Source organism: Rhinatrema bivittatum, chromosome 5, assembly GCF_901001135.1.
Source record: "Rhinatrema bivittatum chromosome 5, aRhiBiv1.1, whole genome shotgun sequence".
In the NCBI taxonomy this organism is placed as follows: Eukaryota; Metazoa; Chordata; class Amphibia; order Gymnophiona; family Rhinatrematidae; genus Rhinatrema; species Rhinatrema bivittatum.
This window is the reverse complement of record NC_042619.1, coordinates 2,505,660-2,531,858: the sequence shown is the minus strand read 5'-3', so window position 1 is coordinate 2,531,858 and position 26,199 is coordinate 2,505,660. Positions and strand designations below refer to the sequence as shown.

Sequence of the window (26,199 nt, the reverse complement as noted above, 5' to 3'; positions counted from 1 at the left end):
AAAAGACAGGAAACAGAGAGTAGGATTAAATGGTCAATTTTCTCAGTGGAAAAGGGTAAACAGTGGAGTGCCTCAGGGATCTGTACTTGGACCGGTGTTTTTCAATATATATATAAATGATCTGGAAAGGAATATAACGAGTGAGATTATCAAATTTGCGGATGATACAAAATTATTCAGAGTAGTTAAATCACAAGCAGACTGTGATACATTGCAGGAGGACCTTGCAAGACTTGAAGATTGGGCATCCAAATGGCAGATGAAACTTAATGTGGACAAGTGTAAGGTGTTGCATATAGGGAAAAATAACCGTTGCTGTAGTTACACAATGTTAGGTTCCATATTAGGAGCTACCACCCAGGAAAAAGATCTAGGCATCATAGTGGATAATATTTTAAAATCGTCGGCTCAGTGTGCTGCCGCAGTCAAAAAAGCAAATAGAATGTTAGGAATTATTAGGAAGGGAATGGTTAATAGAACGGAAAATGTCATAATGCCTCTGTATCACTCCATGGTGAGACCACACCTTGAATACTGTGTACAATTCTGGTCGCCATATCTCAAAAAAGATATAGTTGCGATGGAGAAGGTACAGAGAAGGGCAACCAAAATGATAAAGGGGATGGAACAGCTTCCCTATGAGGAAAGGCTGAAGAGGTTAGGGCTGTTCAGCTTGGAGAAGAGACGGCTGAGGGAGGATATGATAGAGGTCTTTAAGATCATGAGAGGTCTTGAACGAGTAGATGTGACTCGGTTATGTACACTTTCGAATAATAGAAGGACTAGGGGGCATTCCATGAAGTTTGCAAGTAGCACATTTAAGACTAATCGGAGAAAATTCTTTTTCACTCAACAACAATAAAGCTCTGGAATTTGTTGCTAGAGGATGTGGTTAGTGCAGTTAGTGTAGCTGGGTTTAAAAAAGGTTTGGATAAGTTCTTGGAGGAGAAGTCCATTAATGGCTATTAATTTTACTTAGGGAACAGCCACTGCTATTAATTGCATCAGTAGCATGGGCTCTTCTTAGTGTTTGGGTAATTGCCAGGTTCTTGTGGCCTGGTTTTGGCCTCTGTTGGAAACAGGATGCTGGGCTTGAGGGACCCTTGGTCTGACCCAGCATGGCAATTTCTTATGTTCTTATGTTCTTAAGTGTCATTAGTGCACCGTTTGTGCCACCATATTGGAAGGATTATTTTGGAAAGATCCAGTTACTGGATATTTTGTGAAATGTAAATCTAACATCAATTGTCACTCATCCAACATCATTTATGTCTTCATTTGTCTGTGCTCTAAAGTGTATGTTGGCTGGACTAGTTGCCCGATAAAGGTTAGACTAATGGAACACCAATCACATCTCAACACATCTGTGTTGTCGGCATCTCTAATGTTTCATTGTATAAGCAGTCAACATTGATTTGAGGATTTAAAATGGACTGACCTTAAACAACTAAATCTGACTATGCGGTGGCAATTTGTGTAAGAGATTAAATTATCATGAACAGTTTTGGTTATTCACTTTACATACAATATCTCCTGCAGGTTTAAATGAAAACTGTGATTGGCTGTCCCCTATATGATGCAATTCATTCTGATTGGAGAGTTTCCAAGTCCCATGATTATTATTTATACTCACAAACCTGCTGTCAATTACGTAGCCGTTGGCTATAATGTTGGATGCAGGATGGATTCAAAGAGGAGTTTAACGCAACAATGTTGGTTATTTGGCCGGGATACGATTGATCTCAACAGAAGCCTGATGAAAGAACGTTTATTATCTGGCCTTGTTGGGTCCCCTGAAGAAGGAAAATTGTTCTGAAACTCGGCTCTATTAGGATAAAAAAAAAACTGGCTAAGTACACTGCTGTTAAAGGTGTGCATTTGTTTTTGCTCTCAATGAGGAGGTTTTTGCTTGACATTGTTTTCAGATCACAGCTTTGATGTATTGTTTTTGTTGATAGACTACATTAACTTTTTAAAAAGGAGGTACGAGGTGGTTATTGATTATTCTTACGTTTGTTCAAAGGTAACCTCGTTGGTACCACTAACAACAACCACATATGACACCACCTCCATCCTCATTAAAATATTTTTTATTGAAGTAATATATAATAGTGTATCACTTTATAATTTATCGATAAGTAGTGGGGTTTTTGATTTTTTTGTGGATTTATCTTTTTCTCACTATGTGGATTTTTTTGCTATTTGGAAAGATTGGTATGCAGCATCACCTGCAGAAGGAGCACCCACAAGTATTGATATGTAAGAGGAGGCTGGCAGTACTAGCCTGGGGTCCCCTTCGGAAATGCAAAGAAAAAGCCAGAGAAAAGGGGGTGAAAAGGGGAAGACTCTTACACAAGCTGATCCCACACTCCTTTCAACCAGTCAGTTGGAAGGCCAGCTGTCTCTAGCATGCATCTACAGTGGCAACCCATCAGAGAGGAGATGGGATGATGATCCATAGCATCATCCCGGGGCAAGAGGCAGGCACCATCTAAAGGAGTAAGAAGAAGCATCGGGGAAATGATTGCCCTTGATGAAAATGTGGGTTTAGGCATCTTCTGCATGTGTTAGACTTTCAAATATAAAATCCCTTCCATGACTACATTTAGCAGGAAGGCGCCCTGTACAGTGCCATAGTCACATGCAGGTACAGTTGGACCAAACGATTTCCTTGCAATGGAGCAGACAAGGCCTCGTAAGATTTTCTCAGTTGTTCAACTCTGGATCAGGCCAAGGGTATGTTGTAAGTTTTCAGGACTTTAAAGAAAAGTTTTCACTACCTACCCAGGACTACTATGGTTATTTACAGTTAAGACACTTTATATTTAAGGTAATAAAAGCTAATCCCACAATTTCAGGAATTACAAGAACTCCTAATTGGTAAAGATGGGAAAAGGCAAAAATGTTCCCAATTTTATAAATTTTTGTTAGATATCCAAACAAGCTTACATCTACCCTTTTTGTTAACTAAATGGAATAATGGTCTACAGCTTTCTTTGTCAATTTCTTATTTTATTTATTGCTCTTTGAAAATTCCAGCCACATTGGAAAATGTGAACCTCCAAGACAAGCAATTTAATTATTTTCACCAAGCATATTATTCACAACAATGAGCTTTAAGGATGAAGTCTTGTCTACCTTAAGTTGCTTAAGGTGTTCACATCCCATTCCTGACTTTGTACATTGCAAATTTTCTGGGTACCTTGCAAATTTTCTGGGTAGAACTGAGGGACATGGTGTCTACCCTATGGAAACGAAATATAACTCTAAACCCACACATTTGGCTGTTTGGATTATATGATCCGGGGGTGCCCAATATATATTCGTACCAAGCATTATTCCTAGATAAAACCACTCTCATAGCAAAATCGGCCATACTTTCCCAGTGGACAGAGAGCTCTCCTACCCTAATGACCTTGTGTAAACAGCAATTTCATAAACTTCTACACATGGAGTATCTCAATGCTAAAAAAAATTTCTTTCAAAAAACTCACTCATAGAAACATAGAAATTACGGCAGAAAAAGACGAATTGGCCCATCCAGTCTGCCCAGCAAGCTCCCACACTTATTTTCCCATAATTATCTGTTTCACCGACCAACAAGTTCAGGCCCCTTGTTGATAACTGATTCAAATTTCCTGCCATCCCCTGGCATTAATGCAGAGAGTAATGTTGGAGTTGCATCAAAGGTGAGCATAAGGCTTAATGGTTAAGGGTTGTAACTGCCACATCAAGCAAGTTACCCTGATGCTTGTTTACCCAGACTGCACAGATCCATGCCTTGTTGGATATTGTCTGAATGTAAATCCTCTTTTCCACATTTCTCCCTGCCGTTGAAGCAGAGAGCAACGCTGTATATGCATTCAAAGTGAAGTATCAGGCTTAATTGGTTTAGGGTAGTAACCACCGCAATAAGCAAGCTACCCCCACGCTTATTTGTTTACCCAGACTATGTAGTTCAGTCCTTGTTGGTTGTTGTCTGAATGCAAATCCTCTTTTCCACATTTCCCCTTGCCGTTGAAGCAGAGAGCAAATTTGGAGTTGCATTAACCGTGTGAAGGCTTTTTGAGTAAGGGTAGTAATTACCAGATAGTAGCCTCCATTCCAGCAAGCCACCCCCATGGCTCTTCTCTTCATTCCCATCTTCTAGCCTTTTTGGATCCACAGTATTTATCCCATGCCCTTTTCAAATCCTTCACTGTTATAGTCTTCACCACTTCCTTCGGAAGGGCATTCCAGGCATCCACCACCCTCTCTGTGAAGAAATACTTCCTGACATTGGTTCTAAGTCTTCCTCCCTGGAGTTTCAAATGGTGACCCCCTAGTTCTACTGATTTTTTTCCCAACGGAAAAGGTTTGTTGTTGACCATGGATCATTAAAACCTTTCAAGTATCTGAAAGTCTGTATTATATCACCCCAGGCCTCCTCTCCTCCATGGTATACATATTTAGGTTCTTCAATCTCTCCTCATAAGTCATTTTATGAAGACCATCCACCTTTTTGGTCGCCCTTCTCTGGACCACCTCCATCCTGTCTCTGTCCCTTTGGAAATATGGTCTCCAGAACTGAACACAGTACTCCAGGTGAGGCCTCACAAAGGCCCTGTATAAGGGGATCATTACTTCCTTTCTCATACTAGATAACCATAAATTCTCCTGTTACCGTAACCATAAATTCTCCTGTTAGTTGTACTTTAATATGTACCCATGCTCATTAACTCTGTCGTAAATCCGAGTTTGTTGACTGTTATTTGTTTGCAGTTATCTGTAATAAGTTATTTGTATTAATTTTAATTTTAATTCGTTCTCAGCTTTATCTATAAGTTCTTACGAAGTTAGCCCTGTTATCTGTACCCTCTTGTTTGATGTAATTTCCAACTTTGGTTCTATGTAAACCGACGTGATATGTACCAGTACATGAACATCGGTATATAAAAGCCTTTAAATAAATAAATATTCCTCTCTCTCTATGCAGCCCAGCATTCTTCTGGCTTTAGCTATTGCCTTGTCACATTGCTTCACCGACTTCACATCGCTAGACACTATAACCCCAAGGTCTCTCTCCTGCTCTGTGCACATCAGCCCTTCACCCCCCAACAAATACAGTTCTTTCGGATTTCCACACCCCATATGCATGACTCTGCACTAGGGATGTGAATCGTTTTTGAACGATTAAAATTATCGTCAGATAATTTTAAAATCGTCCAAAATCGTTAGAGTGCACGATACAATACAAATGCCCCCGATTTATCGTCAGGGGCATTTGTATTGTATCGTTAAATAGGGCGCGGGAAAACCGGCACACCAAAAAAACCCTAAAACCCACTCCGAACCTTTAAAACAAATCCCCCACCCTCCCGAACCCCCCCAAAATGTTTTAAATTACCTGGGGTTCAGTGGGTGTGCGTGTGGGGGGGGGGTCATGACGCGATCTCCAGCTCTCTGGCCATGGCTGCGTTGAGAAATGGCGCCGGTGGCCCTTTGCCCTTTGCCCTTATCATGTGACAGGGCAAAGGTAGCACCGGCGCCATTTTGGTTCCTGGCTCCCGACGTCACGCATGCAAGAGATCGCTCCCGGACCCCCGCTGGACCCCCAGGGACTTTTGGCCAGCTTGGGGGGGCCTCCTGACCCCCACAAGACTTGCCAAAAGTCCAGCGGGGGTCCGGGAGCGACCTCCTGCACGCGGGCCGTATTGCCAATCTTCAAAATGGCACCGGTGCTACCTTTGCCCTCACTATGTCATTTATTTACGGGTTTTTTTTTTTTATTTACGGGTTTTTTATATACCGAGGCACGTTTGCAAAACATCACCTCGGTTCACAATGTAACATAACTGAGCAACAGGCTTTACAATAATAACGTTTTTTAACAGGGAGGGGGTAAACATGGACAGGAGTAGATGATATGAGAATTATATACATATATACATGTTAGTTTTTTACAAGGGCGTTCATCAATGTAATCAGGGTAATTAGCAGGGGAAAGAGAAAAGGGAGGGGAGGGGGAGAATATTCACAGAGGGTGGGAGGAGGGGAGAGTAAGTAGGAAGGGCAAGCGTCAGTCGGGAGGTCATGTCGCATCTTTGGAAGGAGTCATACAGGCAAAGGGCCACCAGCACCATTTCTCTTAACGCAGTCGTGGCCAGAGAGAGGGAGATCGCGCCGGGACCCCCCCATTGGACCCCAGGTAATTTAAAACATTTTGGGGGGGTTCGGGAGGGTGGGGGATTTGTTTTAAAGGTTCGGGGTGGGTTTTAGGGTTTTTTTGGTGTGCCGGTTTTCCCGCCCTCCCCCGATTTACGATTTTTAACGATTTAAAAAAAAACCAAAAAAAAAAAAAAACCACAACGATCAGATTTCCCTCCCCCCCCAGCCAAAATCGATCATTAAGACGATCGATCACACGATTCACACCCCTAGTCTGCACTTCTTGGCACTGAATCTCAGCTGCCATATCTTCGACCACTCTGCCAGCTTCCTTAAATCCTGTCTCATTCTCTTCACTCCTTCCGATGGGTCCCACTATGTTGCAGATCTTAGTGTCATCCGCAAAAAGACAAACCTTACCTTCTATCCCATCCACAATATCACTCACAAAGATATTGAACAGGACCGTCCCAACACCGATCCCTGCGGCACTCTGCTTAACACCGCTCTCTCTTCAGAGTAAGTTCCATTTATCATCACACATTGTCTTCTGTCTGTCAACCAGTTTGCAATCCAGGCCACCCCTATTCACTCAGATGAAGACAATCTGAGGAGACTACATCAATCATTTGTTGGTTGACATTTCTTCCTTTTTGGATCAGTAAGCGTTTGCAGGATATACTAGGAATAGTACATTGTTCAATTGGTAGGCTTCTTTCTTCTTGTAAAAAACCCCAGTTATTTCTCACAATTACATGACAAGGCCCTGTTTCTTTTTTACCATTCTTCTTATTACACATTGTAGACATTATATATATATATTTTTTTTACATATGCTGCTTACTGTAACTGAACCCGATAATGTTTTCATTTCGTACTCTTTCTTCACCATGTAGACGTTATAGATCTAGCTTCTAATGCCTGGGGGGAATACCAGCTTGCTAATTTGCTAGTCATTCTATGAAAGGAAACAGTGCGATCATGGATACTCGATGCCAGTTATTTGCTTCTTTTGTATTCTGTAGAGAAGGGTATCCATACACTCTTAACTGATGTACATGTGCTGTTGCTTTACTTAAGCCATTATGGGGGTCATTTTCCAAGGAGTTTCCACGGGAGATAATTCCGCAAATCGCGCTAACAGCCGTTAACGCGATTTGCGAATGCTTAAGTTTGTATTCAGGGGGTGGAGTTGGGGCAGAGCATATGTAAAGTAGGAAAGAGTTATCGTGTGCTGCGAAACAGCTGCAGTGTTAGCACGGCCAATAGCTACACCTCTTTCATTTGCGTTATGCTAGAGGCCGGTAAAGGTCTATCGCGGTTCACGATGTTTCTGTGTGTGAGAGAGTGAGAGAGAGAGAGAGAGAGAGAGAGAGAGAGAGAGAGAGAGAGAGAGAGAGAGAGAGAGAGAGAGAGAGAGAGAGAGAGAGAGAGAGAGAGAGAGAGAGAGAGAGAGAGAGAGAGACTTGCTATAGTGCCTCCTCCCTAGACAGGTATTTGTATCCCTATGGGAGGCCCAGCTAGTAACTCGAGGTGAGGGTTAAGTATTAGTGTAGGGAGTTAGGGGCCACTTTCACATTCAACGTGAGATGTACGAACAGAACAGTGGTCTCTTGTGAAGATTTGATGGCCTTCGGAGTGAGGAAACTCACTCCAAGATGAGATTTGGACAATGTTCTGGCCCCCAGCCCCCTACACTCATACCTAATCCCCACCTCGAGTTACTAGGTGGGCCTCCCATAGGGATACAAATACCTGTCTAGGGAGGAGGCACTATAGCAAGTCTCTCTCTCTCTCTCTCTCTCTCTCTCTCTCTCAGGCTGTCCAGAAACATCATGAACCACGATAAATACACATGCTTATTAGCATAAGGTAACACCCCTTTTTGGTATCCCATGCGATATTGGAAAATGAGGCCCTATGTTGTTATCACTGATTGTATAACACTGTTAAAAAGTATTCAACAAAAAAAAAAAAGAGTGCATCACTTTGCATCTTATCAGTAAAGAGTAATGTTGGAAACCACCACAACTCTCATGTGATTCATGGAGTAATGACTTTGTTGCTCGTTTATGCTGTTAGTGATGTGTGCAATAATTTAAATTGGGAACTATATGAATGCAATATGAAAGGAAACTCCCTGAACACAGGAAACCTAGGAGTTACAGATTTTGGCATAATTACATTGTTCTATTTAAAGCAGAAATTTGAGCTATGCCCTCTGCAACTAGTATCCAGGTTCAGCCATCACAGGGTTACATACGGTTGTGCTTTACAGTGGTAATTTTATAGCAGACCACATAAGACAATCAGCAAATTTAACACCTAAATTAAATCAATTATCAAAACCTATTTACATGACCATGTTCAGTTTGAAAATTATCCCACCAAAATCACAGGCACAAAATTACACCTGCTAATTTGTGTGCAGACATTTTTTGGTAAAATTTACACACATACTTTTGAAAATAGAAAAGTGTGCACATAAGTGCAAATCCCTACCCAATTCTTCTCCAGGACATACACCCATAAATCTACCTGAAATTTTATAACAAGCCATTTCCACAGGTCAAACACCATTTTAATGCCTTCTATAATTACCCTCCCTATGTATATTTGTTGATTTATTGATTATGCTGCTATAATTGTTGCATGCTTTTATTGTTGTAATTCATTTTAGTGTTGTACACCACTGTAATTTTTAGAGCAACAGTTAATACATTTGATATAATAAATAAGGCAAAATAAGTGCCTGTCCTGAGGAGCGTACAGTCTAAGCAGGTACCTGAGGCAGTGAGCGGTAATGCGGCTAGCCTAAGTTCATAAGAAATGTCAGTGACCAAGGTGGAATTTGAGCCCTGATTACTCCTTCCATGTTTACTGGCGAGGAGGACAGAGTGTGATGGTTACTGTGGGAGCAGGAACTCGGAATACTGTACCTGGGACAGACTTTGCAGCATCCATTGTTGTGATAAACCACAGACGGAACTCAGGATGGACTGAGGGTTTTGAGTCCACAGCAGCTTGTTCAATATCCTCATTTTTTACTGGTGATGGAGCTTTCTCTGACACGCTGTCAGAGGGGTATTCTGCAATTATAATGTGTTAGCAAAGTCATAATCGAGAGATGCTTCCCCTGTCCCTATAAAAACACTTAACAAAGGCAATGGGGAAATCCAAATATAAGTCAGTGCTTTCCAGGAATAAGTAAATAATTTATGAGTTGTCTAATAAGGACATGCATGATTGATTAAACAGGTCTTCTAATACATCAATACGTAAAAGATTTGGGTAACATGTGAGTGAGATTTCCAAATCAGATCTGCTTGTGCTGATAGTTAAAAATCCTCTTATTGCACTTCAATTACAGCATAACACATGCTGGGAAACTATTCTAGTCTACCAAAAATGAAAACTGTTCATAGAGCCATCACGTGGCTGGGTAGTGCATTTCCCTTTACTGAATTAATAAATGTACAAATTTCTGGGTCACTTTTGTGCTTCATCAGATACCTTACTGGTGGAAGATAGTTCCTTAAAGAATCCACCCAAACTCTGCTCACCTTATACAGGAACAATGGCAGGATTGGGTCCCTGTGCTACCTGTAGGGGACTCCATCAGAACTAGCTCACTGGAGGGACCCTGATACACAAGGACAATGCTAGGATTGGGTCCCTGTGCTACCTGTAGGAGACTTCATCAGAACTAGCTCACTGGAGGGACCCTGATACACAGGGACAATGCTAGGATTGGGTCCCCGTGCTACCTGTAGGGGACTCCATCAGAACTAGCTCACTGGAGGGACCCTGATACACAGGGACAATGCTAGGATTGGGTCCCTGTGCTACCTGTAGGGGACTCCATCAGAACTAGCTCACTGGAGGGACCCTGATACACAGGGACAATGCTAGGATTGGGTCCCTGTGCTACCTGTAGGAGACTCCATCAGAACTAGCTCACTGGAGGGACCCTGATACACAGGGACAATGCTAGGATTGGGTCCCTGTGCTACCTGTTGGTGAATCCGTCAGTTCTATCTCACTGCAGGGAGAATCTGATACACAGGGACATTGATGGGATTGGGTCCCTGTGTTACTTGTAGGAGATTCCACCAGTTCTATCTCACTGGAGGGAGAATCTGATACACAGGGACATTGATGGGATTGGGTCCCTGTGTTACGTGTAGGAGATTTCACCAGTTCTATCTCACTGCAGGGAGAATCTGATACACAGGGACATTGATGGGATTGGGTCCCTGTGTTACTTGTAGGAGATTTCACCAGTTCTATCTCACTGGAGGGAGAATCTGATACACAGGGACATTGATGGGATTGGGTCCCTGTGTTACGTGTAGGAGATTCCACCAGTTCTATCTCACTGCAGGGAGAATCTGATACACAGAGACATTGATGGGATTGGGTCCCTGTGTTACTTGTAGGAGATTCCACCAGTTCTATCTCACTGGAGGGAGAATCTGATACACAGGGACATTGATGGGATTGGGTCCCTGTGTTACTTGTAGGAGATTCCACCAGTTCTATCTCACTGGAGGGAGAATCTGATACACAGGGACATTTATGGGATTGGGTCCCTGTGTTACTTGTAGGAGATTTCACCAGTTCTATCTCACTGGAGGGAGAATCTGATACACAGGGACATTTATGGGATTGAGTCCCTGTGTTACTTGTAGGAGATTTCACCAGTTCTATCTCACTGAAGGGAGAATCTGATACACAGGGACATTGATGGGATTGGGTCCCTGTGTTACTTGTAGGAGATTTCACCAGTTCTATCTCACTGGAGGGAGAATCTGATACACAGGGACATTGATGGGATTGGGTCCCTGTGTTACTTGTAGGAGATTTCACCAGTTCTATCTCACTGGAGGGAGAATCTGATACACAGGGACATTGATGGGATTGGGTCCCTGTGTTACTTGTAGGAGATTTCACCAGTTCTATCTCACTGCAGGGAGAATCTGATACACAGAGACATTGATGGGATTGGGTCCCTGTGTTACCTGTTGGTGAATCCGTCAGTTCTATCTCACTGCAGGGAGAATCTGATACACAGGGACATTGATGGGATTGGGTCCCTGTGTTACCTGTTGGTGAATCCGTCAGTTCTATCTCACTGCAGGGAGAATCTGATACACAGAGACATTGATGGGATTGGGTCCCTGTGTTACCTGTTGGTGAATCCGTCAGTTCTATCTCACTGGAGGGAGAATCTGATACACAGGGACATTGATGGGATTGGGTCCCTGTGTTACTTGTAGGAGATTCCACCAGTTCTATCTCACTGGAGGGAGAATCTGATACACAGGGACATTGATGGGATTGGGTCCCTGTGTTACGTGTAGGAGATTTCACCAGTTCTATCTCACTGGAGGGAGAATCTGATACACAGGGACATTGATGGGATTGGGTCCCTATGTTACTTGTAGGAGATTCCACCAGTTCTATCTCACTGGAGGGAGAATCTGATACACAGGGACATTGATGGGATTGGGTCCCTGTGTTACGTGTAGGAGATTTCACCAGTTCTATCTCACTGGAGGGAGAATCTGATACACAGGGACATTTATGGGATTGGGTCCCTGTGTTACTTGTAGGAGATTCCACCAGTTCTATCTCACTGAAGGGAGAATCTGATACACAGGGACATTGATGGGATTGGGTCCCTATGTTACTTGTAGGAGATTTCACCAGTTCTATCTCACTGGAGGGAGAATCTGATACACAGGGACATTGATGGGATTGGGTCCCTATGTTACTTGTAGGAGATTCCACCAGTTCTATCTCACTGCAGGGAGAATCTGATACACAGGGACATTGATGGGATTGGGTCCCTATGTTACTTGTAGGAGATTCCACCAGTTCTATCTCACTGGAGGGAGAATCTGATACACAGGGACATTGATGGGATTGGGTCCCTGTGTTACCTGTTGGTGAATCCGTCAGTTCTATCTCACTGCAGGGAGAATCTGATACACAGGGACATTGATGGGATTGGGTCCCTGTGTTACGTGTAGGAGATTTCACCAGTTCTATCTCACTGGAGGGAGAATCTGATACACAGGGACAATGATGGGATTGGGTCCCTGTGTTAATTGTAGGAGATTTCACCAGTTCTATCTCACTGCAGGGAGAATCTGATACACAGGGACATTGATGGGATTGGGTCCCTGTGTTACTTGTAGGAGATTCCACCAGTTCTATCTCACTGGAGGGAGAATCTGATACACAGGGACATTGATGGGATTGGGTCCCTATGTTACTTGTAGGAGATTCCACCAGTTCTATCTCACTGCAGGGAGAATCTGATACACAGGGACATTGATGGGATTGGGTCCCTGTGTTACTTGTAGGAGATTCCACCAGTTCTATCTCACTGGAGGGAGAATCTGATACACAGGGACATTGATGGGATTGGGTCCCTGTGTTACCTGTTGGTGAATCCGTCAGTTCTATCTCACTGCAGGGAGAATCTGATACACAGGGACATTGATGGGATTGGGTCCCTGTGTTACTTGTAGGAGATTTCACCAGTTCTATATCACTGGAGGGAGAATCTGATACACAGGGACATTGATGGGATTGGGTCCCTGTGTTACTTGTAGGAGATTTCACCAGTTCTATCTCACTGGAGGGAGAATCTGATACACAGAGACATTGATGGGATTGGGTCCCTGTGTTACGTGTAGGAGATTCCACCAGTTCTATCTCACTGGAGGGAGAATCTGATACACAGAGACAATGATGGGATTGGGTCCCTGTGTTACGTGTAGGAGATTTCACCAGTTCTATCTCACTGGAGGGAGAATCTGATACACAGGGACAATGATGGGATTGGGTCCCTGTGTTACCTGTAGGAGATTTCACCAGTTCTATCTCACTGGAGGGAGAATCTGATACACAGGGACATTGATGGGATTGGGTCCCTGTGTTACTTGTAGGAGATTCCACCAGTCCTATCTCACTGCAGGGAGAATCTGATACACAGGGACATTTATGGGATTGGGTCCCTGTGTTACTTGTAGGAGATTTCACCAGTTCTGTCTCACTGGATGGAGAATCTGATACACAGGGACATTGATGGGATTGGGTCCCTGTGTTACCTGTAGGAGGTTCCACCAGTTCTATCTCACTGGATGGAGAATCTGATACACAGGGACATTGATGGGATTGGGTCCCTGTGTTACCTGTTGGTGAATCCGTCAGTTCTATCAACTGTTTAATGACATCATTAGTCCAATGATCCAATAGGTTACAGTTGTTAAGCACAAGCCAATGCCCTTCTCTTTGACAGGTTATTAAGGAGTCCAGTACTTTGGCTTTGACTTCAAGAGTTCCAAAGGAGATTACTCTCATGCTTCCCTAAAAAAGAAGAACCTGAACGTGAGACACTTGTTCAGGAAATTTTTCAAGTTTTATTTAATTGTCTTTTTCAGTTTTTCCACTACTTCTCTAGTATCCGTCTTCAAATATGCAGGCCTCGATTTTATCCTATAGTTCCAAGTGTGATCTCCCTCAGTTTTGCCCTTTAGTTAAAATATGCCAGCATTTACCTGTCATATTGGCAAGTACTTTGCTTTGATTACTCAGGCCTACTACTCCTATTTACCATTTCTATAACAGTATTAGGCATACCCAGTGCTGTACAAATCAAATATACAGAGATCAGGAAACAGTCTGTAGAGCTTGCTTGCTGTGCACTCAAATTTTGTATCCCTTTTCTTAGGTGGTAGTGAAAAGCACTTCTGGGCACTATTTACTAAACTATGCTAAAACAGGTTACTGTGCAATTTTACTGCAAACTAACGACTGTGAGATTTGTCACAGTTTAGTACATTCTGCAGTAATTTACCTTATGCATGTTGTGGCCTCCTCATTTCAAGGCCACCATTTATTTATTTATTTGATGAGTTTTATATACCATTATTCGGTAAAGCCATCATAACGGTTTACACAGTGAACAATTTTCATAGTAGTTTTGAAACATTATAACAATGTGACCATTTACAGAAATAAACATATCAAGTCTAGGAGGTAATATAAGGTTGGATGAGGAGGGTGTTACGACTGTTGCTCAGATTATAGTGGAACCAAAGCTGTTGACCGCTTACCTTCTGTAGAAGGAACACCGAACAGGAGGAACCCAGCGTAATCCAAAAGGCAGTCCAGGTCAGGGCAGGCAGCAAGCAATCAGGAACCAAAGCAGATAATCCAGTAGGCAGGCGGCAGGCAGGATAATCCAATAGACAGTCCAGGTCAGGGCAGGCAGCAAGCAATCAGGAACCAAAGCAGATAATCCAGTAGGCAGGCGGCAGGCAGGGTAATCCAATAGACAGTCCAGGTCAGGGCAGGCAGCAAGCAATCAGGAACCAAAGCAGATAATCCAGTTGGCAGGCGGCAGGCAGGGTAATCCAATAGACAGTCCAGGTCAGGGCAGGCAGCAAGCAATCAGGAACCAAAGCAGATAATCCAATAGGCAGGCGGCAGGCAGGGTAATCCAATAGACAGTCCAGGTCAGGCAGAGAGAATACAGCAAATAATCCAGACGCAGGAACTCCAATAACATTCGTGGCCGAAGCAGAGAGCAAAGGAAAAAGGCTCTCTTTAAATAGCCCGTTCCCGCGCAGACTGATCCCCCGTCGGCGTCTGACGTCATGGGGGCGTGTCCTGGCCCCGAATACCGCGGGACCTTGCTGCCGACGTTGACGCGGATGTCGTAGTGTACGCACCGGAGGGAACGCCCCGATTAGCGTGGGACCGCGCTGCTGACGCTGCCGAGGTAGCCCTGCCGGCATTAGCACCAAGAACGCCCTGTCCCGCGCGGAGCTTCGCCGGCAACATTGCGGCAGAGGTAACAGTACCCCCCCTGCAAGGTCCCCCTCTCCTCCCCCCAGGTCCAGGTTTGTAGGGAAAATGAAGATGACATTTTTTAAGTAAGCGAGGAGCCTGTATATTACACGAGGGCTCCCAAATATTCTCCTCAGGACCAAAGTTCTTCCAAGAGATTAAATATTGAAGTTGCCCTTTAACTCTTCTAGAATCCAAGATCTCCCGTACTTCATATTGATTATCACCTTGTACTACGGGTTTATTGGTCCTCCATCTTCTCTGAGGCCACGACATGACGGCAGGTTTGAGTAATGATATATGGAAAGCGTTATGAATCCGCAAGGAGGATGGCAAACATAGTCTATACGTGACCGCGTTGATCTGCTGCTTGACAGGAAAGGGCCCAATGAAGCGAGGGGCAAATTTTGCGGAAGGTAACCGCAAGCGAAGGTGGCGGGTGCTTAACCAGACAAGGTCTCCACATTGGAGATGAGGAGCCGGACTCCGTTTCTTATCCGCCTGAGTCTTCATAGTGGCGGCGTGTCTGACCAGTAAGGCCCGCGTCTCTGTCCACAATCTGGTCATGGAGGCAACAGTGGCATTAACCGCAGGACAATTGGAGGAGGCACTGATGGGCAAAGGAAGATGGGGGCGCCTGCCAAACACAAGGAAAAAAGGAGACCTACCAGTAGCTTGATGCACTTGATTATTATGGGACATCTCTGCCCAGACCAGTAGAGAAGCCCAATCATCTTGTCGTTGATTGACATAGGCACGAAGAAACGCCTTTAAAGTTTGATTCGTCCGTTCAGTAAGTCCATTGGACTGAGGGTGGTAAGCTGAGGAAAATTCAAGTTTAACTCGTAGAAGTTTGCAGAGATTCGTCCAGAATTGAGCCGTAAACTGTACCCCTCTGTCGGACACAATGCTGAGCGGAAGCCCATGGATACGAAAGATATGATGCAGAAAAAGATGGGCTAAGTCAGATGCAGAGGGCAACCCAGGTAGAGGGATGAAATGCGCCATCCGGGAGAAACGATCCACCACCACCCAGATAACGGTATTACCATTGGAAGTCGGAAGATCCGTGATAAAGCCGGTGGCAATATGCGTCCATGGAGAAGTGGGAATGGGCAGCGGCTGCAACAATCCCAGGGGTTTTCGTCGTGGCGTCTTCTGAGCCGCACAGACGGAGCAAGAGTTTACATAATTCCTGACGTTCGTCTCCCATTTTGGCCACCAATAATGTCTGGAGAGAAGTTCCTTGGTACGAGAAACCCCGGGGTGTCCCGCTAACTGATCATCATGGGACCAGCGAAGTACCTTTAAACGTAACCGTTTGGGAACGACGGTTCTTTCTATAGGAACCGTGAAGGTGGCAGCCAGCTGGATGCGAGCGGGATCTATGATGTATCGAGGTGGCTCCGGAGCGTCGTCATAAATAAATAAATAAATAAGATCAAAGCTTCGGGAAAGAGCGTCCGCCCTCACATTCTTCTGGGCAGGCCGGAAATGCAGAATAAAATTAAATCTGCTAAAAAAAAAGTGCCCACTGGGCCTGCCGCGGATTCAATCGCCGAGCTGTCGCCAAATATTCAAGATTTTTATGGTCTGTATAAACTGTGATGATATGTCGAGCACCTTCCAGGAGATGGCGCCACTCTTCAAAGGCCAACTTTATAGCTAAAAGTTCCCGGTCGCCAATAGTGTAATTCTTTTCCGCGGGGGAAAATTTCTTGGAAAAGAAGGCACACGTCACCCATTGATTCTCCTCCGTCCTCTGTAGAAGAACTGCCCCCACCCCTACTGCTGAGGCGTCAACCTCGAGGGTAAAAGGTTTGGTGGGATCAGGCCGTCGGAGACATAGATCCTTGGTGAACTCTTCTTTCAAGCATCGAAAAGCCAAGACCGCTTCCTCCGGCCAGCTCTGTATGGACGCTCCTCTTCTAGTGAGAGCCGTGAGAGGTGCCACTAAAGAAGAGAAATTGGAAATAAACTGTCTATAATAATTGGAGAATCCCAGAAATCTTTGTAAAGCTCTCAACCCCACAGGTTGAGGCCAATTCAGAATGGCTTTGAGTTTATCAGGATCCATAGATAGTCCTTTGTTGGAAATAATATACCCAAGAAATGGCAATTGGTGTTTGTGAAATACACATTTTTCCAATTTGGCGAACAATTTGTGTTCCCTGAGACGTTGTAAGACTTGTCGTACATGAATCAGATGCTGAGACGGGGTATGCGAAAAAATTAATATGTCGTCCAGGTAGACAATGACATGCGAGTAGAGGAAATCACGAAAGATGTTGTTTATCATGTCCTGAAATACAGCAGGGGCATTACAAAGTCCAAAGGGCATAACCCTGTATTCATAATGTCCGTCATGGGTATTGAACGCGGTCTTCCACTCATCTCCCTCTCGAATTCTTATCAAATTATAGGCCCCCCGTAAGTCTAATTTAGTAAAAATTTGCGCCCCTTTGATCCGGTCAAACAATTCAGAGATGAGAGGAATTGGGTATTTGTTCTTTCTGGTGATATTGTTAAGTCCACGGTAGTCAATGCAAGGTCTTAAAGACCCATCTTTCTTTTTGACAAAAAAGGAACCCGCTCCCGCGGGAGATGTAGAGGGTCGGATAAAACCTCGAGCTAAATTCTCTTCGATGTACTGACGTAAGGCTGTGGATTCTGGCTCTGATAAGGTGTAAATTTGTCCTTTCGGCGGGCTCTTCCCGGGAAGTAGTTCAATAGCGCAATCATACTGTTGGTGGGGTGGTAAGGATTCTGCATGTTGTTTACTGAAAACATCCTCAAAATCTTGATAAGGAGCAGGAATGCCAGAAGAGAGTTGCATGGATTGAAGTAGAATCTTCGGAAGACCCTTAAGACAGTTCTGAAAACAGAATGGACTCCATGCAGTAAGTTGTAAAGAAGCCCAATCTAGATGAGGCTGATGAAGCCATAACCAGGGCAAACCCAGTATTATCTGATTAACCGAGGAGGGAAGGACATACAACTGAATGTGTTCCTGGTGAAGGAGGCCAGTACTGAGCAGCAGGGGTTTGGTGATATAAGATATACGCATCCCCACGGATTGTCCTGATACTGAAGTAACAGAAAGAGGAATGGGTAAAGGTTCAACCGGAATCCGATATCTCTGAACCAGATGTTCCTGAATGAAATTGCCAGCCGCCCCTGAATCTATGAACGCTTGGAAGTGCAATGATTCCTCCTTCAGCCAAATGGTTGTAGGCAATAAGAGTTGAGGAGAGGGAATGGTGGGACCCAGGGAGGCCTCTCCTACCCCGTCCTAGGTCCGGAAGTTTCCCGACTTGTTGGGGCATTTATTGATAAAATGGCCTGCTCCTGCACAATATAAGCAGAGATTCTGTACTCTTCTACGATTGCGTTCTTCTGGAGTCAACCAAAACCTATCGATTTGCATCGGTTCCTCCGTATCCCCTGATGCCTGTGCAGTCTGTGGAACGACCATGGGTTGCTGAAAGGTAGGAGCCAGACAAAAAGTTCTTCGAGTAGCGGCTCGTTCTCACATTCTTTCTTGGAAACGTAAATCCAGTCGGATGGCTAACCGGATTAATTCTTCTAAAGTCTCTGGAGGATCTCTGCCAGCCAATTGATCTTATTTATTTATTTATTTATTTATTTAAGGTTTTTATATACCGGCAATCATGAAAACATATCTTGCTGGTTTACATAGAACAGGAGTGCAGTAAATACATCAAACTGGAACAGGGGTGCCCGAAGGTGCAGTTACATTTAACAAGGGTAGCAAACTGGGAGGAGGAAGAAGAGAGAGATAAATTAGTAACGATTAAGCAATATACAACTTAAATACTATGTACAAAAGGATGGTTGAGGGCTGCTTGCTTTGAGAGTGAGATAGTGAAGACATTAGAATGTGTCCGGGAAGGCTTGCTTGAACATCCAAGTCTTAAGTCTTTTTCTAAAAGTTAGGAGGCAGGGCTCCTGTCTGAGATCAGAGTTCCATAGGAGAGGACCAGCTGTGGAGGTGGCCTGATCTCTCAGCGAGACATGTCTAGTGGTTTTCGCAGGGGGTACTAGGAGGGAGCCTCTATACGCATCTCTAGTGGGTCTTCATGAGTTGTAAATTTGGAGAGGGATTTGCAGGTCAAGGGTGGTAAGTTGTTGTATGGTTTTGTATATGACAGAAATGGCTTTGTACATGATTCGGAAGTGTACTGGTAACCAATGGAGCTCTTTCAGGATGGGAGATATGTGGTCTCTTTCCTGGCACCAGTCAGTAGTCGGGCTGCAGAATTTTGTACCATCTGAAGCGGTTTGGAGTAGGATGAAGGGAGACCTAGCAATAGTGAATTGCAATAGTCTAATTTTGAAAAAATGACTGCTTGGATGATCGTTCTGAAATCTTGAGCATGGAACAGAGGTCTTATCCTTTTTAGTACCTGGAGTTTGTAGAAGCAGTCTTTGGTTGTTTTGTTGATGTATGCCTTGAAGTTTAGTTGATGTATGTATGATGTATGTTGATGTATGCCTTGAAGTTTAGTCTCCTTGAAGTTTAGTCTCCGCGAGACCTTGTCGAAAGATGGCAATAAGACTATCCTCCCCCCAAAGCGAGTTCTGCTGCTAAGGTTCGGAACTGAATGGCTTATTCTCCTACTGATTGTGAACCTTGTTTGATCTGGAGCAGATCATTCGCTGCTGAGGTAGAACGTCCTGGCTCATCGAAGATAAGACGAAATTCTTTTAGGAATCGATCCAGGGTATTAAGAATAGGGTCATCTCTCTCCCACAAAGGGGAGGCCCATGCCAGAGTTGGTCCCTCCAATAAGGACAGGATGAAGGTAGTCTTAGTTTTATCATTTGGAAATGAAGCTGGTTGTAAAGAAAAATGCATTCGGCATTGGTTAATAAAGCCTCTGCATAAGGCTGCAGTTCCATTGAAGCGAGGTGGAGGAGGTACCCTGATGGGGTTAGGAGTAACCACCGTGCTGGTTACCGGCCCTGTAGGAATATGGGCTAGGGCATCCATACGGGTGACTAATCGATCCAGGACCCCTGTTACTTGGTCCAAGACCCCCTGTTGTTGTTGAATCTTATTAGCCATACCGGGAATGGCTTGTAGCGCGGTCAGGTCAACTGGTTCCATGGCTTCGGCCAACTGTTACGACTGTTGCTCAGATTATAGTGGAACCAAAGCTGTTGACCGCTTACCTTCTGTAGAAGGAACACCGAACAGGAGGAACCCAGCGTAATCCAAAAGGCAGTCCAGGTCTGGGCAGGCGGGAGACAGGGTAATCCAATAGACAGTCCAGGTCAGGGCAGGCAGCAAGCAATCAGGAACCAAAGCAGATAATCCAGTAGGCAGGCGGCAGGCAGGGTAATCCAATAGACAGTCCAGGTCAGGGCAGGCAGCAAGCAATCAGGAACCAAAGCAGACAATCCAGTAGGCAGGCGGCAGGCAGGGTAATCCAATAGACAGTCCAGGTCAGGGCAGGCAGCAAGTAATCAGGAACCAAAGCAGATAATCCAATAGGCAGGCGGCAGGCAGGGTAATCCAATAGACAGTCCAGGTCAGGCAGAGAGAATACAGCAAATAATCCAGACGCAGGAACTCCAATAACATTCGTGGCCGAAGCAGAGAGCAAAGGAAAAAGGTTCTCTTTAAATAGCCCGAGTTCCCGCACAGACTGATCCCCCGTCGGCGTCTGACGTCATGGGGGCGTGTCCTGGCCCCGAATACCGCGGGACCTTGCTGCCGACGTTGACGCGGATGTCGTAGTGTACGCGCCGGAGGAAACGCCCCGATTAGCCCGGGACCGCGCTGCTGACGCTGCCGAGGTAGCCCTGCCGCCATTAGCACCAAGAACGCCCTGTCCCGCGCGGAGCTTCGCCGGCAACATCGCGGCAGAGGTAACAGAGGGTAAGCATGTTAGGTTGTAGATTATAGCTGAGAGTTCATTTGAGAGTTGGTATGGTCAGATGAATGGGGGTCCGTGTAGAATTTGCGAAACAATAGAGTTTTTAGGTCTTTTTTGAAAGTTTTTATGTTGTGCTGGGTTCTCAGGTCTTCAGGTAGTGTGTTCCAAAGTTTGGGGGAGGCGATGGAGAAGGCTCTCTCTCTTGTTGTTGCTAGATGTGCATCTTTGATGGTGGGGATGTTTAAGTAGCTTGAGTTATTGGAGCGTAAGTTTCTTGAGGGGTAAAGAGTCTACCATGCTGTTTTAAAGTGGCATGGGCCCGTGTTTTGAGGTCTCCCATGATAATTTAGTATCCAGTTATCATACTGTGGGGCAGATTTTAAAAGCCCTGCGCGCGTAAATCCGGCTTCCCACTCCACTCCACTATTCAAGCCCTGAGGTTGCACCGTCTTCCACCAAAAGATAAATTTTTGTTCTAATCGCCATAATATATGTGTGATGTCCCCTTGTACTATAGATTTTAATTGGGTGATCACAAAAAACTTTAACTGATCAATTTTATGTTGTTCCTTATAGAGGGCTCTACCAATGGTGCACCTTCTTTTATAATTCGTAGGGTACTCTTATGTTCAATAATCCTCACTCTTATCCGGCATTTGGTGTGACCAATATATAATAACTGTCAAGGGCACAAAATACCATATATCACTCTCTCAGATATACAGGAAAAATTACCTCTGATTACATAGGGAGCCCGATCAACAGCATATTCAAATTGTCCAATCTCCAATCTGTTCTCACATACTGAACAACCTTGACAAGAACTATATGCATCATCCCTCATAACCCGGGCATTCACAGTCTTATTAACCATCAAAGACTTTAAATTGTTGCCTTTGGTTTAAGCAAATACTGGTAATTTCTTGCATCCCGAAATTGTATTGAACAAACCCCAATGTTTCACAATAATTTTGTGGCATACAAATTCTCATTCCGATCACTGAATCTCTACAGAAAACCTTTAGCTTCTGGAATAGCTGCCTCCAGTCAATTAACACGCTCCTCTCCAGTCTCAATCTTGTTCTCAATACCAACAAGACTGAAATCCTCATTATATCCCAAGATGACAACAACCTTCTTCTCAACTCTCCAGTCTCTTTGCAGTCCGTGAACCTTAATCACTCACCCGATGTAAGAGATCTTGGAGTGATCTTGGATAACCATCTTAACCTTAAAAAATTTGTAAACACTACTAAGGAATGCTTCTTTAAACTGCAAGTCCTAAAAAAACTGAAACCCCTCCTACACTATCACAACTTCCGCTTGGTACTTCAATCCATCATCTTCTCAAAAATCAACTATTGCAACTCTTTGCTTCTCGGCCTTCCTGCAAACACCATCAAACCCCTACAAATGCTGCAGAACTCAGCTGCCAGGATTCTGACGAACACAAAAAAAAGAGATCACATCTCCCCTATCCTCTAAAACCTCCATTGGCTTCCCAGCAAAACAGAATTCTCTATAAAGTCCTTACTATAATCCACAAAGCCTTACACAATCTCTCCCCCATTGAACTTACCATCCAACTACGTCTTCATAACTCCGTCAGACCGATTAGAAGAGCCTATCAAGGCACCTTATACACCCCCCCCCCCCCAGCAAAAAATCCTTAAGGAAACGAGCCTTATCTACAGCAGGTCCCCCACAATGGAACGCACTCCCTCCGGAACTCCGACAAGATCCATGTCCTCTATCATTGAAAAAAAAACTTAAAACATCGGTCTTCAAACTAGCATTCCCAGAATGATGATTTCTATTCCTATCTCAGGTCCGCCTGACCATCTCATTGCATTATGTCTGTACTTTTGTCTCCTTGTTTCCGGGATCAATGTCTCTTAACTAATGATCCTACCTTAAGCGAGTCCTCACTCATGAAGGTAATCCCCAAATTGACCTTACATACCCATGTACTCGACTTCAGTTCCTGTCCTATCTATGCCTGTTTGAAGATTCGTACCCCCATCGAGTTCTATTGTTGTGTCAAAACGCCTCCCACACCATTTTCCCTCTTGAACTGACTCTCATTTCTGTTTCTGAAACTTGTTCAATTAGGCCTATTAAGTATTCAGGGCATAAGTTGGACTCATCCAAATACAGGATATACAGCTAAATTAAATACTGATGTTAACTGCAACTCTGACTTCGTCATCTATGCTCTCCAGTGTCCCTGCCCTAAGGTGTACATAGGCAGGACCAAAAGAAAGATCAGGATCCGTTTAACAGAACATAAATGTAGAATCAATAACCAAGATCTAAAAGCCCCTATTGTACAGCATTGCGTTGACAGAGGCCACACATTCAGTGATCTGAAGTGGTCCGTGATAGAGCAAGTACGTCACTCATGGCGAGGAGGAGACCGCATCAGCATATTAAATAGGAAAGAAAATGAATGGATCTACCGTTTGAATACTCTGGAACCCATCGGACTCAATGACAAAATAGAATGGCTCACGTTGATTTGAACGCAACTCAGCCCCGCACCGTAACATTCAGTCAGTGACGTCAGTAGCACCGCCCCACACGTCACCCACAAGATTCGGAGGAATCCCTTTAAATATGGCGCTTGAACTGCCGGCTCCCGCGTTAGTAAAAGGAGCCGTTCAGAGCAGCCGTCAAGAAAATACAGTAAGTACAATCAATCCTACACGAAATTGGAGTTTTTGAAATAATGACTCTTAGCTGGTAGAACTAAAATAGAATTTTCTCTGCAGGCTGAACCAGAATTCAGCCTATTTAATCTTAAGCACAACCATACTATTTTTTTCAGCGGAGCTCTTTTAACAGCATCGATAACGCCGAAGTCCACTCAAGCTAACATACCTGCCTAGCAAGTATATATTCTAACCACTCATTCGGTGACCATGTTAAGTGACACTAATGTCAATAACGTAAGGATGACACTATTGTTGTATTTTTATGTTATACAGTTTTCCACAGTATTTTCTCAGTCTCTCTTGACAACGCACAGCCCTTGAAGAAGGAGCCTCGCTCCGAAACATCTAGGTGTCGGCTAAACAAGACTGACTACTAAAGCAAGAACAAGATAAGTGGTGGCTAAGGCCAGCGTTACAACATTTCAGTGCCACAAATTCATTTTGAAGAGCACTATTCAGTAGACATTAACATAATTTAACAACTAAACATTGAGGTACCTAATGATTTAGAAGCCTAAGAAAGGCTCACAGACACGATAGCAGAACCAGTCGGTCGCATCGTATGAAGGTACACTCAAATTTTCATCCAAACATAACAGGTCTTTGTTAAATGCATTTAATTACATGTTATATGATATTGGGTCTTATATTTTTGGATATTGTTTCTGACATGAAGAGCCACTCCTCCCCCTTTCCTGTCCTCTCTGTCCTTCCTTAATAAGTTATAGCCTGGTATTGCCGTTTCCCAATCATGAGATTCCGTGAACCATGTCTCCATGACAGCAACAATGTCCAAGTCCGCCTCTATCATTAGGGCTTGCAGATCTGGGATTTTATTGACTAAACTACGAGCATTTGTGCTCATAGCTTTCCAGCTTTTCTCATTCTGGTTACAGCTTTTTTTGGATTGCTTTAGTGTCTTAATTAATTGAATTTTCTTATCCATTTCACCCTTTTCCTTTACATTTTTATTTGTATTTCGGGGGTGACATTTCTGTCTGCATTGGGTTTCTTCTCTCTTTTCAGATATTACATCAATCTCTTTCGCAAGATCTTCTTCAATAGCTAATAGAGAGAAGACTTTTTGCACTTTTGTAACTTGATACAGTGTGTGTCTCCGCATCACAGGTCTGATTCTACCCGAGCCCACTGTAATTCTGCCTTTTGAGTTCCTTAATGCTCTATGGGGTAGATTTTTAAAAAATGCGCGTTCGTGTACTTTTGTTGGCGCACCAGGCGCAAACAAAAGTATGCTGGATTTTATAAGATACGCGCGTAGCCACGCGTATCTTATAAAATCCTGGATCGGCGCGCGCAAGGCTGCCAATTTTGGGCAGCCTGTGCGCGCCTCCCCTCACCTTCCCCTCCCTTCCTCTACCAAACCCACCCCCCCGGCCCTATCTAACCCCCCCCCCCACCTTTGTCCACGGATTTACGCCTCCCGGAGGGAGAAGTAAATCCACGCACGAGTGGGCCGCTGGCGTGCCGAGACACGACCCGGGGGCGGTTCCGGAGGGCGCGGCCACGCCCCCGGACCTCCCCGGGCCGAAACCACGCCCCCGTCCTGCCCCCGAAACGCCACGTCCCACCCCTGAAATGCCGCGTCGATCGGCCCCGCCCCTGACACGCCTCGACACGCCCCCGACAAAAAACCCCGGGATTTAAACGAGTCCCGGGCCTCTGCGCGCGTTGGTAGGCCTATGGAAAATAGGCGCGCCGGCGCGCAAGGCCCTGCTCGCGTAAATCCGCCCGGATTTACGCGAGCAGGGCTTTTAAAATCCGCCCCTATGTGAGTGAGAGGGTAATCTTGTGGGATGCACAGCTGTCAAGAATGGGTGTCTGTGGGTCACAGGTCTTATCCTGCCTGAGCCCACTGTAAACCCCTTTTGTTTTGACTTTTGGTTTTTAAGTGGTAATCTGGGATTAACTCCTGAATTATATAAAGTGGGTGAAACTTTCTTTATTGCTTCCAATTCAGCATTATCTTCAGCCAGGTCTTTTTTCAAGGAAGACAGTTCTGAGCAATTAGGGCAAGCCCTAAGATTCCAGATGACTTCCCTGACAATAAATGCTCCACAATGGTTACATTGGATAGTCCTCATTTTGATAAATTTATCTGATGGATAACACCTAAGGAACAACCAAATTACCAATTTATCCTGTTGCCAATTGTATTTAGGTAGACTATATTAGAACAACAAACCTAGGGGTGGGAGGGAAGTAGACAGAATAGCAAAACTAAAGCTTTGTATAAAGGCTTAATTTAAAGAATTCTTAGCTTAGCCAAGTAAGTGGACTGAAGTCTCTCCTCTCTCTTTCAAAGCAGACTGACTAGAAGCTGGCCTGATCACCTACTATGATGCACTAGTCACCTGTTAAGTATCTGTTAAAAACTGCCCCCCCCTTTTTTTTTTGTATATTTTATGATTTCTTTAGAACAGACTACCACACAATTTAAATCAGTTATAACAATATCTGGAGAAATAGGCACATAAGATTAACAGTAGACAGAATAGCAAAATTAAAGCTTTGTAAAAAGGCTTAACTTAATCGGCGAGGATGAAAAATTC

The 26,199-nt window shown here is 44.3% G+C and overlaps 1 protein-coding gene across 1 annotated transcript in view; it reads right to left on the bottom strand.

The window, feature by feature from the left end:
* Positions 1-26,199, bottom strand: part of DNHD1 (dynein heavy chain domain 1) — a 792,986-nt gene that overhangs the window by 40,809 nt on the left and 725,978 nt on the right. The window contains exons 38-39 of the mRNA XM_029601740.1: positions 13,353-13,527; positions 9,087-9,236 (exon numbers count right to left, since the gene is read on the bottom strand). Of these exons, the coding sequence (XP_029457600.1) occupies positions 9,087-9,236; positions 13,353-13,527 (325 nt within the window). The remainder of the gene's footprint in view (positions 1-9,086; positions 9,237-13,352; positions 13,528-26,199) is intronic.